General features: G+C 45.9%; 1 protein-coding gene across 3 annotated transcripts in view; it reads left to right on the top strand.

The window, feature by feature from the left end:
* Positions 1–14,114, top strand: part of EEIG1 (estrogen-induced osteoclastogenesis regulator 1) — a 38,175-nt gene that overhangs the window by 17,455 nt on the left and 6,606 nt on the right. For all 3 annotated transcript variants that reach the window (XM_074923380.1, XM_074923381.1, XM_074923382.1), the window contains exons 3-10: positions 3,890–4,010; positions 4,323–4,352; positions 7,960–8,076; positions 8,581–8,627; positions 11,296–11,453; positions 12,597–12,701; positions 12,965–13,154; positions 13,341–13,462. In XM_074923380.1, coding sequence (XP_074779481.1) covers positions 3,890–4,010; positions 4,323–4,352; positions 7,960–8,076; positions 8,581–8,627; positions 11,296–11,453; positions 12,597–12,701; positions 12,965–13,154; positions 13,341–13,462 — 890 coding nt within the window. The remainder of the gene's footprint in view (positions 1–3,889; positions 4,011–4,322; positions 4,353–7,959; positions 8,077–8,580; positions 8,628–11,295; positions 11,454–12,596; positions 12,702–12,964; positions 13,155–13,340; positions 13,463–14,114) is intronic.

Below are 14,114 nucleotides of genomic sequence, written 5' to 3'. Positions count from 1 at the left end.
CTCAGCTTTGAGTCCGTAAATAGAAGTTTTAATCTCTGTTCTGGTGTTTTATTAGCTAGGTTTTCATGTGGGAGAGAGGCCCATGGTAGCCCAAGATAGTATGGGTTGTATACGTGGCCTTTTTGTAGAAGTGTTTGCTTTAGCTAACTTGAATTCTTAGTGAGCTTTGTGGCTTTCTGTAACAGTGCTACTCTGTCTGTGGCACTAAATTCACAGTTGGTAAACATCTCTTCTCTAAAATCTGTTTGTTGCATGTTCCTTTGCCTGTCTCCAGAGCTGCAGTAAGGCTCTTCATGAGATCTGAACCTGAAGAGGCCTTGGTGGCTTCACCAAACACACTGCTACTTCTGTAAAAGTAGGGAAACATGTGGGTAGTGGACTGCTGTTGTGTATCGTTTCCATTACTTGGATTCATACTATGCTATGGTGAAACATCTTCTAATTGCTCTTTTTTTGGTAAATCTTACCTCAAAGGGTAGGGTGGTGGCTGGGGGATGCAGTAAACTGTCTCTTCTGACTGGTCAGGGAGCTGGAGGTAGATGGCAGCTCCAGGGTTGAAAGACCCCAAGAAGCTCTTTCTAGAACTCAATTTTTCACAAAAGCTGTTGCAGGGTTGTGTTGGTTTATTCTGAGGAGGTATATTTAGGTCTGGAAGAGTAATTACACAGCTTCAAATAAATCTCAAGTCAGAAGAGGGCAAAGCTTAGCTTGGCAGGGATTCAACCTTCTGGGAGTCTTTTTGCAAAATGGTACAGGCGGCTTTTTTTAAAATAAAACTTCTGAAGACCCATTGAATTGGCACCTCATACCAGGCATTGGTCTGATCTATTTCTGGCTTTCCAAATACAGAGTAAAACTTAGAATTAGACACTTCTAGTTTTAAGCTGTTAGTTTCTGCTTTGCTTTTAGGTGCCCTGTGATTTAGGATGGAAGGAAACGCCTCTCTTGGTGCAGCCCTCACCATGCTGCTTGTATGGTTTTGGTTTCTGTGTGATAGTTCCTAACTGTACATCAGAGAATATTCTAGAGCTAAATACAAAACTGTTCCTCATCTGAGTCCACTTTTTTTCCTATTTTAGTGTTCTCTAATTACCAACCTAACGATAGCTTGGTGTGAGGTGGATAGACAAAGCCCATTGCTTTCCCACATGCCGTCTTCTGGAAATGTGGAACTAATTTTTTAGAGTTTGGCTCAAAACAATAGTGCTGTTGCTTGCTTGTCTAAGGATACAAACCCAGCCCCCATGCTTAAAAGCCACTCTTTAAGGTAAAAAAGAAAGTTGAAAGTCATTATTGAATGATTGTGAAACTTGTGACTGGAAAGCAGCTCTGAATTTATCTTGTAACCTCCTTTCCACCCTGTGCAGGCTATTCTGAAGATATAAAAAGCCCCAAGCTATGCATACACCTGCAGCTCGGGTTTGTGTTCACAGTGCTGTGGGTAACATAACCCCCCCAAATCCTTTTCCTAATTCCTTGCGCCGTGTGGTATCTCCAGCAGTTTTGGAAAGCTTAAGAAGCAGAATGTCTGTTAGCCATGAAGGAGCTCTTTATTACTAATCAGTACTTTTGCCATGTTTTGAAGTAATTAGCCTTCATTGGACTTAGCAGCATCTAACAGATGCTTAATCATAACTGCATTGTAGTACAGGCAAGAACTCATGAGTAAGGAAACTCACATGCTAGAGCAGTTCTTGCTGATACCGCTGACGAAACAGCTGCGGGGAGCCAGGAGCGTGCAATGGGCATTCAGGAGCTGGAGCTTAGTCACTTAAATATTCTCTTGTGACAGGAGTTGGAGCTCTGAGCGGCATTTGTAAATGAGGTTTGCAGCAATGTGCTGTTGTACCTGTCTCTTCTGAGGATCTTTCACTTGTAGCTGCCTTCCAGGATTCAGCTTGAAGCTCTGGTGGTGTTAGCAGAAACAGCATTTGCCTCACTCTCTAAAAAATATCAGTTCTTTTTCAAAGACAGGTAATGCTGCTAAAATATTTGATGTTTTCTGCATCACATCTCCCTTCCTTGCATTTCTGAAGCACATGTGTTTACAAGCGTTTTTCTGTTCTGTTGAATTCCTTTTTTCATCTCTATCTGAGTGTTCCTTCCTTTAGGCCATTTGAGATACCTACTATTAAGTAAAGTTTAAGGCACCTTGCATCTGAAATTTAATGTGCCTAATTTGGCTGGCTTGGTGAATATTTTATTATATAGGTAAAGCCTTTTTAATCCCTCTGGAAGTGTTTCTTCTCCTGTGAAGGAGCTGGAGTGAGTTGAATGGAGCAATGAGAACCAGATCTCATCTTGAATTAATCCCAGATTCAAAGGTACTTTCGGCACTTAGATGTCTCACTTTTCAATGACTTCAATAGCTAGCTTTAGTTCTGTCTGGAAGGAGTTTAAGATCACTGCCTGGAAGGAATTGCTGCCTTCTGTTTTCCCATGTTTTAAACAGAGATGGTCAGCTCTTATGTGCATTACAGAGGATTACAGGTTTCAGGTACTTGTCAGCTTCTCCTTTTCTGTTCTGTTCTCTGTGTTTGCCTTGGCCAGACCATTCAGGTCCCACAGAATAGCTCGGAGGACTGCAGGGACCTCCTGGGTCAGGATCCAGTCCTTGGTATCTGTCCCACTGGGCTTACCTCAAGGTTGCAGAAGGGCTTATTGGGCTCTGCAATGGCTTTTGCCTCTGTCCTCCCAGGAGAGTTGAGGCAATACCAAGTCTGATCGTTCTCCCCTTTGCCACCAGCTTCTTTGGCTCGCACTGTGCCCGGGTCAGATGGTGGGAAGTCTCCCTTTCCCTGCTAAAGCAAACACTTTATCGGGTGCCCTTGCCCCTTTGTCCTGTACTCAGAGGAGAGATAAGAGCAAGATGCAAACTTGCTAGCTCATAGCTGTCAAAAGTGCCTTCCCATCCATCCTGCCCCCCCCCCCCCCCCCCCCAGCCCTCATTACTTTGGGAACTTAATTGGCTGAGGGCCGAGCTCTGAGCTGTAAACAGATCAGGACCTGCAGGGGATCAGTGGGGAACCAGAGCCCTGTGGAAGGACCCACACACCTCATTTCCAGGATCCTTTGAACTGGCCTCCTTTGAAGGGTGAACTCCAGCTTCCCCTGAGGGCTCTGCAGAAACCAGAGCTGTCCCTGAAGTGATTCCCGTGCTGGGGAGGCTTCTTCTCTTCTTCCTGCAGCTCAGGCTATGCTGGAGCCATGCACTTCTCCACTCGCCCTGGAGATCAGGAGAGGCTGGTGAGAGACTGTGCAAGGAAAACCACCTCCTCCCTGCCTGAGACTGCTTTACTGTCTGAAACCCCCGCATGATTTGAAGCAAGCGTTTGCTTGGCATGGTCCTGTCTGTGTGCGCCCAGGAGCACTTCCACGTGCATTTTTGTCCTCCTTCGAGCTGGCCGTCCTAACTGGCATAGTGGCAGCATAAGAGGCAGCATGGCTGCCTGGGAAGGACAAGCTGTCCAGGACACACAGCACGTTTGCTGTACAGAGGCTGTCCAGAACAGGCACATCGTAGGAAGATAAGTTTGTTCAACCTTCAGCCCAATTTGGGGGTTGGCTCTGCCCAGGCCAGACAATGAATGAGCTAAACGGGCTAAGCAGAAAATGTCAGAGGGCTTGTGAGAGTTTTAAAGGCAAATTCTGTTGATGAGATGATTAGTCTTCCCTGTAACCTAGGTGACTCTTTCCTGTATTGACTGGTGAAAAGCTTGATGCTAACATAACGCCTCTGTGTGCTGCAGTTTCAGGTGTTGCAGCCCAGACTGTGTTGTACAGGTTCTTTACAGGCCAGGCTGCCTGTTATTAAAAAAGATACTTAATAGTCAGGATTGGATTGGCTTTGTACCTTTATTTGAAGACTTTTTTTTTTGCATTCTCATAGAGAAGAAGTTCAGGAAAACTGTGTCCGCTGGAAAAAGAAGTTCACTTTTGTGTGCAAAATGAGTGCCAACCCAGCCACAGGACTCCTGGACCCCTGCATCTGCCGAGTGTCTGTCCGTAAGGTGAGCATCTAGCTTCTACCACCAGTGTACTAGTGTTAGTTACTAGCTGCCTTTTTTTGGCAGCAGGAAGAATTGCATGGGCAGTGGTGGGAAGGAAGGATTGTTTGGACGAGGATTTCACTCAAACGGAGCACCTCTCTCCAGCAAGGGTGCTTGATGGAGGGTGGGAGCAACCGGGGTGGTGGTAACCCTTGAGAGACAGAGGTTTGTGAAATCCTGAGAGCAAATTCCAGGACTGAGTAATGACTTTCCCCCTGTTTCCCCAGCACATATAATAGCTGCTTTTCCTGTTTGTTTTGTCTCCTGTTATAGGAGCTGAAGGGCGGAAAAACATACTCAAAGGTAAGAGCACAGAAAAGGCAAATGTGGCAGAGTGATGGTGGTCTTGTCTTCTGTTAGTGCTTCACACCCACTAGAAACCAGTGACTGCTGTGTGAAGCAATCTGGAGAGATGGTCATTAGTTCTTAGTTTAAGCCTGAGTTAAGTAATTTCCTGAAAAAAATCAACTTGCTGGGACAGGATCCAGGCTGCACTGGATATGGAATTGAGAGGGGGGTTGGGAAGATGATCTGCATGTCCTCAAACTTTGGGGAAGTTCTGAGTCAGATGGGAACTCTCTGGCTTCTGGCAACATCTCACTAATAAACACAGGCTCCAGTTCTGTTCTCCAGAGTGCAGCATCCAGCTGTGGCTGGGGTAGGCACCTCACTGCCTCGTGAGTGCAGGGAAAAACCTACAGCAGAAATCTCTGCCTTCCAAAGTACAAGAGACATCGAGGCAGAGAACAAACTGATCAGCAGGGATGTTAGTTTTGGTTTGTTCCCCCCTGCTTTCTTGCCTGTGCTATGGGAGAGACAATGGGCCACCCCCTTCTCTTTGTGCTGAATCAAGAGACAATGTTGGCTTGAAGTTGAGCTTGCACAGAGCCTGAAACCATGTTCATTTGAAAATGAGTCACTGCTGCTGGTTTCTAATAAACAGATGTTCAGGTCACACACAAACCTTGTGAGAACTTTTTCTAATCAATATCCTTCCTGAGACCATGGAGACAACTGGCTTTGAAGGGTGAGCTGCACTCACTCCTGTGTACTGTTGTGCTACGTGATAGAGGAGAGCAACAGTCCACACCGTTCCTTTTTTGTTTCTAATTAGGACCTTGTCTCTAGGGCCATCAGTTTCTCTTTCACTAAATTCAGACTCTGGGGAGGTTATTCCTCTGTTCTGCAGAGCTGCCTGTTCAGGAAGAGCAGCACAGCTGGAGGAAGAAACATGCCTCTGAAACAAAGTAAATGCATCAGCCTGTTCCTCCTGCAGTGTCCATCCTCAAGCTTCCCACAGTATTTGCAAATGCAGAATTAAAGGAAGCCTGAAGGCATGTCTCCGTGGTGGAGTTAACCTTGACTCTTATTCAGGCCGTGTTCTAACCTACTTCCCTCTTATTCAGTCTCCACTTGTGTTTAGTGACATTTTGAAAGAGACCTAGTTGCTCTAGCCCAGCATTGGAGACCAAAGCTGAAGTACTTACCATCTCTAGGGCTGGTATCTTGCTTAGTCTTCTGTGAATTAAACACATTCTCCTAGAATGCAAATAAAAATGACCTGAGCATTTTGGCAGCTCAGAAACTGAAGGGATGTCACACCAGACAGGGTGAGTAGGCCTTGCAGTCTTTCCATGTGGATCAGGCTTCTTCCAGTCAGGTCCTCGTGGCAGAACTGACTGACTTGGCATTTCTAACATTTCTAGCAGAAGTCTGCAGTGTATGTCCATGCAACTCTTCCTATTCTAAACAATGAGTCCTCACCTTTTTAAAATATACTCATTCAGCTGAAAACTCCTCCAATCATGGCAGCAGATGTAGAGGAAGATGCAACTTGTGAATGCCCTTTTTACCTGATCCCCCTTCAGCAGGGACTGATTGTAATGGAGCTGTTTGTGCTCAGCACAGTTTCCACCGCCTCACACACCTTTTGGTTTGACGTTAATGTCACTTCAGTGTCAGGGGTTAGAGAGCGGAAGCCAACAGGAAGGACTGATAAAGCGGAAACTCTTTCACCAAGCTGGAAGAAACACACCATCAGCTGGCTGGAAAACTGAGGAAACTATTCTGAAAGGTTACATCTGAAAACATCCTTTTGTTAAGGGATCCTTCCTCTATATACTGGGAGTCTGCTTCCTGAGAAGAGCTTCTGACCTCAGCACGCCATATGAGTTCTCCCACACTGTCCTCCAGTGCTGATCTTCTCAAGGAAGTTAGTGCTGTGGTGGAGGAAGAGGAATTTGGGTCTGGGCCACTCTTGTGCCATGTTGGTTCTGTTGCTGCGGTCATGCCATGTCTCTGTCCTCCAGTTTTGTCACAGTGATGGATTGCAGCTCCCTTTGACTTTCTCCTGTCCTGTTTATCTCTGAGAGATAAAAATGCACTATTTTTTCCTTATCAGTGAATACTCACCAAGCAGCGTAGCCCTTGGCTGGAAGAGGCAAAGGACCATCTAGAGCAAGGGCTGGAGAAACGCATTAAGGAAATTCTTAAGAAGGAAGAAAAGAGGAGGGAGGAAAGTTAGGTTGTTTTTTTCCTTCCTTTTTTTGATGAAGAAAGGTTCCTGCTTTATCCCACGCTTTTTTTTTTTCTCCTTTGCCATCAGCTCTTGTTCCCTTTTGAGAATGGGATGGAGGAAGCAGCTATGCTAATCTTGCTGTCTTCCCCTGAATCATATATCTTGCGCAGACTGTGGTTTAGACTTTTGATTTGGAACAGTGGGAGCTGGGGTTCATACAGCAGTGACTGTGGCTTGTGCTGTGACTCCCTATCAGCTTCCACAGATGACAGAGCATCACGTTTCCTTAGGATGGTGCTATTGTTCAGGGCTCCCTGTTCAGTTATATCATCCAGCTGTCAACACCAGGGCAGGAGAAATGTACTGCAGTGCACAGAGTAACAGCTAGGTCTGAGCTGTTGCTTCTCCACCTTTTCTCCCTGTTCTTGTGGAAGCTGTATGTCACAGTGACACAGACTTTCCATGCTTGTATGGTTTGGCCAAATACAGTGTACACCATCTCTTCCTGTTCAGATTAGATGAGACAGCTGATTTTTATTGCTAAAGCTCTGCATAAAAGAAGCTGCAACTTTTTCTTTGGACCACTGTATTAATACACCAGGAATTAGAGCAGAAAACCAAAAGTGCTCTTCATTGTGTTTGTCTTTACTCTAGAGGCATCAGTACCCTCTTTGAATTTGCCTGTGAACTTCAACTTTGTCACCTTCCCTATTTGTTTCCCCTTTGTTAGAGAAGGTTTAGAGAGCTCACAACTAAATGTCTCCAAATATTTATCTTCCTTTCTGCCTGTCAAACATACCGCTCACAGTTAAATCTTAGCAGTGTTGAGGAAACTTTGTTCCAGTAGTTGCCCAGCAGCTGCATCTGTGGGGGTGAGGCACATGCACTGCTGCATGGCTCTGGACTTGCAGCTTACTGTGCTGAAAGTCTCAGCTTTGTTTTTCAGGACAGTGTCACTTTCCTCTGTAACAATATCCTTTCATCTCCTGGTTCACATGCTCCACTGCATTCTGGGATGGCCCAATACAAAGAGTGCCTTATGATGTTTGTGTATGTGTGATTCTGTTTTTTCCACATCGTTGACCTAGTGCCTTCCATGTCCTTGGTTATGCAATGGCTGCAGGCTGGTTAACACTGTCCTGGCCAGCACCACTACTGTACATCCTTCCTCCACACAGGGCTGGCTTCCTGAGGGCCTCCGAGTGTCCACCTGGCTTGGGATTAGGACTGTGACTCTGCCCATCCTCAAGAGTAGGGGGTCTTCATAGCCATGACTGTTTCTGCCCTTGCTCACAGATATGCTCTCTTCCTCTGTCTGTGTCACACCATGTATCCCTTTATTGAGTAATTTTTGTTCTCTCCCCTTCCCCTCCATTGTTTTCTTGGTCACAGCTGGGCTTTGCTGATCTAAATCTGGCAGAATTTGCAGGCTCTGGATCCACTGTCCGTTGCTGCTTGCTGGAAGGATATGATACCAAGAACACCCGACAGGACAACTCCATCCTAAAGGTACAGCGGCTAGTATTGCTACCGTGGAAATTCTGCTCTTGAATTTGGAAAGATCACAGCCAGAGTGCAGTTCTAGGCCTTAGAGAAGGTCCTGTTATGTAGAGTCGGGATTTTGCTTTTATGCTGCTAGTCTGACTTGGAAAGCTTTCCATTATCAGAGTTGCCCTTTGATATCGGCATTCATTTGGCCAGGCGATGACCCTCAATAGCATTCTTTGTCATCAAAGAAACTGTGAACGGGGAGGGGAAGGGGGGGTGTGAAGTCCTAAGTGCACGGTCAGGGTGGCCAGGCTGGTGTCCTGCTGAACCACTGCGACTTGGAGTTACTGATGTCAGTGATTTGGGGCAGGGAGGGAAATACCTTGCTAAATCCCTGAAGCGGATTTCCTTTGGTAAGGAACTAGGTCTTGCTAATCTTTACACCTAGCTCTTGACCTCCTGGCTGGTGGGAAGTGAGGAGCTCACTGCAGCATGGCTAATGATGTGCCTTGTCCCCCTTTCCAGGTCACGATTGGAATGTCCCTGCTCTCGGGGGACCCCTGCTTCAAAACGTGAGTTTCTGGGTGCTCACACTGTTCGGGGCAGACCAAGACACCTGGTTTTTCTGCAGTTCTCTGCTGGAGACTAAAATTGTTGGGGAGGGGGAAAAGATGCCCTTGATATTGGGAAGTACAGGGGAAAGCTTGAAACTGGTGGTCTGGATTGTTGAATCAGCCAGGATTAGCATAGCCAGCCTGTGCTGTTAATGGGTTTGTTCTCTGCTCTGGTTTTCCCAGCTTGGTTATTGGTTGTGCACAGTGTTTTCTCTGCTAATGTCAGTTAGGTTTTGGAAACCAATGGATGTTAATGACAAACTTCACATTTTGCTGAAGGACAGAATTTCTCATAGCTCTGGGGTTAGTTTCACTGACCTCCAAGAAGGGAAAGGTCAATGAAGAAAACAGTCATGGAAATGGACATACTTCAGTGCATATCATGCAGGATAAAGATCTTGAAACAGCAACAAAAATACTGCAGAGCTGAAACTTCTTAATTCTCCTTTTCTTCTACAGGGACTCAGGTTCCCAATTTGTATTAATCAGCAAAGAAATGACAGTCATGTACTTTTTTTAATACATTGTGATAGGAAAGAATAAGTACAGTTAAGCTATGAAGCAGTTTCGTTGCTTAAAGAATTGTTAGGTCATCAGTTAACAAATACACAAATAAACAAACATCTACCTTCATACTGCAGTATAGTGTTGCAGGACTGCAGTCCAAGCCAGCCTGCCATAGTGTGATGTAAGGTGTGACTGTATGCAGCAGGACTGCCAGGTGCTGATCGACATATTTTGTGTTGACTCCCAACAGTATGAGAGAAAAAAGCTTTACCTTGAGGCCATCTCTTGTAGCAGTGGCATTCTGGGCTAAAAGGTCTAATTTTAGGAGCTAGCTTGAAGTGTATACGTTAGCTTGCATTCTTGTTATAAAATGCTGCATGATTTTTGGTAGGTTTATTTCGTGAATGGCTTTTTCATAGTGCTGCAGCATTTTCTGAGACTAAAACCCTAAATGGAGTGTCATCTGATTCTGAAAATTTCTGCTTCAGAAGGAAGTGTAATAAAGAAGTTTTGGATATCTTAAGCCATAGCTTTGTAACAGTAGCAGATGTTTTTACCCTAGATGGGTACTAGGATGTCTGGCAATGTGTCTGACAAAAATACCTGTTGCTCCTTCACTGTGGAAGCAAGTCCTGGTGTTAGAGTGCATGAAAATGATAGAGAATTGGATATAAATACCAATTTCATGTAAGTACGGTCAGTCTGAAAGTCAAACCTCCCAATGTTCTTAAAGGATTTTTTCAGTCATTCCCATTTTTTTCCTTATATGTTGACAATATGTAAATGTCTAAAAATGGAAGCTTTGCATGTCCTTGATCAGTAGAGCTTTGGAGAAATGGCACTCATTAAAGGATTAGGCAGGAAATAAAGTGTGCTAGGAAATCACTTCCAAGCACTGTCTTTCTGCAGGACTCAGATGAACCTTCTCCTCCTGGGTGTTGTAGAGGGGGGCAGAGTGGGCTGAACAGCCTGAGCTGACAGACCACGAGCTGCTCTGACAGCTGCTGCAGGAACCGTTTGCTTGATTAAGGCTATAAAGGCCTTATTAACCTGCAAAGCAAAGTCCCCAAAGTACCCGGGTGCATGTAAATCACTGATAACATGATTAGGGAGGTTTTTTTCCTGGTGAAGGCATGCTGTGGGTTTCCTGAAATCTGTATAGCTGTTTGGCTGCCTGTATAAAATATTCTTAGTGCTTTATTCTTTCTCCCAAAATACTGCCAAGGTCTTCTCATGTAGCATCTTCCCTCAGAGCTCCAAGTGAGACAAATAAAAGTTTTTCTTTCTCACTCCTCACTTAAAAAGTCTAATATGATCCATTAGTTCCAGTTTAGACTTCAGGCTACAGGGAGGTTAGGGCTTCAACAGGAATATTCACTTTGCCACGCTGCACATTCTGTGGCTTCCACCCAAAAACAGTTCTGGAGGAAGGGAGGGGGCTCCAGGCACTCGCAGCTCTGCCCTGCAGTCAGCGTTTACAAAGGGATGTTGGGAGCACGCAGAGTAACCAGAAAAATAATTTTGACAGCTGGAAAAACACTTTACTCTCACTGAAAAGGAGTTTAATCATCAGTTAAAAAATGGAAAGGTTATCTGATCGTTGCAAAAGTACTCTCATAGGGGGATGGGGCTGCTGGGATAAAAGGGGTTTTTTTGACCTGAGTCAAGAAGGTGTAACAAAAGGGTGCTGCAGTCGAGAGCTGGGCAACAGCAAACTGGTTCCTCTTTGTGAAGCTGACTGGCCACTGGACACACACTGGGGGAAAGGGCAGTGCTGGGTGGTCTTCTGGAGGATAGTGCAGGCTCTGAGCCTGTTGTCATGTATAAATGATTGAACAGTCCCTTTTTGCCTTAATTTACCTCTGAAACTTGGTTTTACTTGTCATAGAGTCCAGCTGCAGTATGAGGTAGGAAAGACTGAAGTCTTGTGTGTAGGAAAACAAAATCCAGTGTCACGCTGTGCTGTTAGTCACACAAGGCTGCCAGCTTCCCCCCACCGTGAAGGGTAGGGGTGGGCGGGGGAACCCTCTTGATAGAGCCGAGCGGGAATTGCCGGTGCAGTGGGGTGATTCCCAGTCCCTGCCTGGCAGTTTGTAACCACCTTTGCTTCTGGTTACAGGCCTCCTTCCACCGCCAAATCCATCACCATACCGGGACAGGACTCTACCCTGCAGCTGACTTGTAAGGGCGAGGGAACCACAAGCAGCAGCAGCAGCAGTTCAGCCACAATTGGCTCCCTGCGTCAGACCAAGCCAAGAACTGCCATTCTCAGCTCGGGTATGAATGCCCATCCTGGAGCCATGCAATGCTTGGCTCTGCCTGGACACTCTTTTGTTTTTCCCAGCAGTTGCAAGCACAGAAACTCTTCAATTTTTCATGTTCTCTCACACCCATCCTCACCCCTCTGCTTATTAAGAAAACTGCAAAAAACAAAACCATCTATTAAGTGCAGCTCAAGAGAGGAAGGATGAATCTTTGCCATATGCCTATTTCTGTTAGTGGAGATAAAGCAATTTGTTCTTTTTGCTGGGGATTCAATTCATGCATTGCACTCATCTCTGCTTTCCATTGTGTTCAATGACACTTAACATTGTTCTCTACTCAGCTGTTCTGTTGCTCAGACTGATCTTCCAGAAAAGTTCATCTGAAGGTTTTAGAGATTGGTTTGAGGTCTAATGGCTTTGTTCCAGCTGCTGATGCAGGGTTCTTTGGCTTCTGTATGAGCCCGTTTTCAAGGGCATTGCATTTTCCCATAGCTTTTTTTCCTTCCCAGCACATTCCAAATGTGCAGGCAGATACACTGCACCAAAGTAGCACACTAGTCTCATCACCTCAGTGACTTAGCACACCGTGCAAGCGCTCTTCTTAAAAAGCTGGCTAACATGATACACTTGTGCACTTTTGGCGAAGCTTCCTGCAAAATCAAGCAGGGGCCATGGCAAAGGAGCAGAGGTTGTGCTGAGGTTTCTGTGTCTGATTCAGATGTGACTGTAATGGCATGGGCTTTCTCACAAGTAATAGAAGGGAAAAAGTAGTAATGAGAGAAGCACGCAAACAGAGGTTGTAATGCTTTACTACCAGTGACCATTTGATGCTTTCTTGGTCTTAGCTTAATGGTTTTAACTGTGGATAGCTTCAGAAACTGCCTGTCCTAGATCCTTCGAGCCCCTGAAGATGCTTGTAAATTCAGGCACTGGGTGCTAGAATTAGTGATAAATTTGACAGAGAAGCTCTTTGCTGTCTTCCCTACTCACCAGCTGCTTCTAAGCTCTGTGCTAACCTGTACAGCAGGGCTCTGCCAACAGACATGCCCTTTCCTTGATCTAGTGTCCCAAGATCAGCCTCCAGTCCAAGGTAATCAGCGGGCAGTGCGCTGGCTTGGTTACGGTGCAAGTGGAGTGACCTGTTGTCCCTTGGCAGGTGTCCCAGAAGAACCAGATCAGAACCTGTCCAGTCCGGAGGAAGTCTTCCACTCGGGGCACTCGCGGAACTCCAGCTACGCCAGCCAGCAGTCCAAGATCTCCGGTAACCATCGATCCGCATGGCTCTGCCAGCACTGGCCCCATCTATTTTCTTTCCTGTAACAAGCTCTCGTGAGAGTGATTTGCCATCATCTCTCTTGCCCTGCTCTGTAGCATCAGTCTCCTGTTTGGTCTCTGCAGATGAGCTCATAGATGCTTGTCTAAACCTCTGATACAGGAGCAGAAAGGCTGATCTGAAGCTGCCCTGCCTGTTAACTGTGGTGCCTGGAAGGGGAGATCTGGTTTGTAATTGCTTTGTGTTTGCAGGTTACAGCACGGAGCACTCCCGTTCCTCTAGTATGTCCGACTTGACCCATCGCCGAAATACCTCCACCAGCAGCAGTGCGTCTGGAGGGCTGAGCATGACGGTGGAGTGTCCTGAGGGAGAGCGGGACCACAAACTAGAGAAGCCACCTCGCCCCCCGAGACCAGCCCTTCTGCTGGATAGACCCTCCCGGTGAGTAACTGAAGCAAAGCCCCCTCTCCTGGAAGGCGAGACAGAATCTACTCCTTTGTCTTCATGCAGCAATAGATTGAATTGTAGCCACTGAGGAGGAGGCTGTTGCCCAGAGAAGCAGGGCAGTACATGGAAGTCTGTGTCTTGAAAAGCTGAGTAAGTTTTCCCCTTATTTTCTCTCCTTAGGAGGAAAAAGGATTCAGTGGAGAGTCACCCAACCCGAGTGGATGACACTAGGATCGATGCTGATGATATAGTGGAGAAAATAATGCAGAGTCAGGACTTCACAGATGTCAGCAATACTGAAGGTGAGAGGAGGATTCTCAAAGGGGAGGTCTTGGCTGTTCCTTTAGCAAGGCTGCCAAGCTTTTACAGTCAGATATGATCTGCCATGGACTCCCATCCCCTTTTGACAGCAATTTGCTTTCAGTGCTTTCTAGGTGTTTCTATGGTAGATAAACAAACTGTGGATTTGAGAGCTGCACATCCGTTAGCAAATAGCACTTGCTGCTGCTCTGCATGCCACAGCAGAGGTTGAATAGTAGCTCAAACACAGAGGATGACAGGGGAAAAGTACTGATTCTTCAGTGCAGTGGAAATCACTTACATCAGCTCTCTGTACTGGGTCAGCCCAAGGGTGTTTATTAAAGTGGGAGAGCACAACTGGAGGGGAAACAGCATGTCTCTGCAAAAAGATGGAAAGATGGGTCACAATGTACTGGTTGTCAGGTCTGAGAGCTGGTTTTCTTCATTGCAGCCACAGCATCTGTTAAGAGAAAACTGATAATATCACTGCATTTGTTTTAATTTTCCGGTGTAGCCTAGAAATCAATCTTTTTCATCTAGTTGAGGTTTTTTGCCTAGCTTGTTATTCATGCTTCTGCAGTTTACTGTTACTCACCTTAAATCATTGCACATGGCAACACTCTTACCATATGGGGTTTTACACCTCACTCAGCA

The sequence above is a fragment of the Athene noctua genome, chromosome 20, assembly GCF_965140245.1.
Source record: "Athene noctua chromosome 20, bAthNoc1.hap1.1, whole genome shotgun sequence".
NCBI lineage: Eukaryota > Metazoa > Chordata > Aves > Strigiformes > Strigidae > Athene > Athene noctua.
The sequence above is the reverse complement of the archived record's forward strand: the minus strand, read 5'-3'. Positions and strand labels throughout refer to the sequence as shown.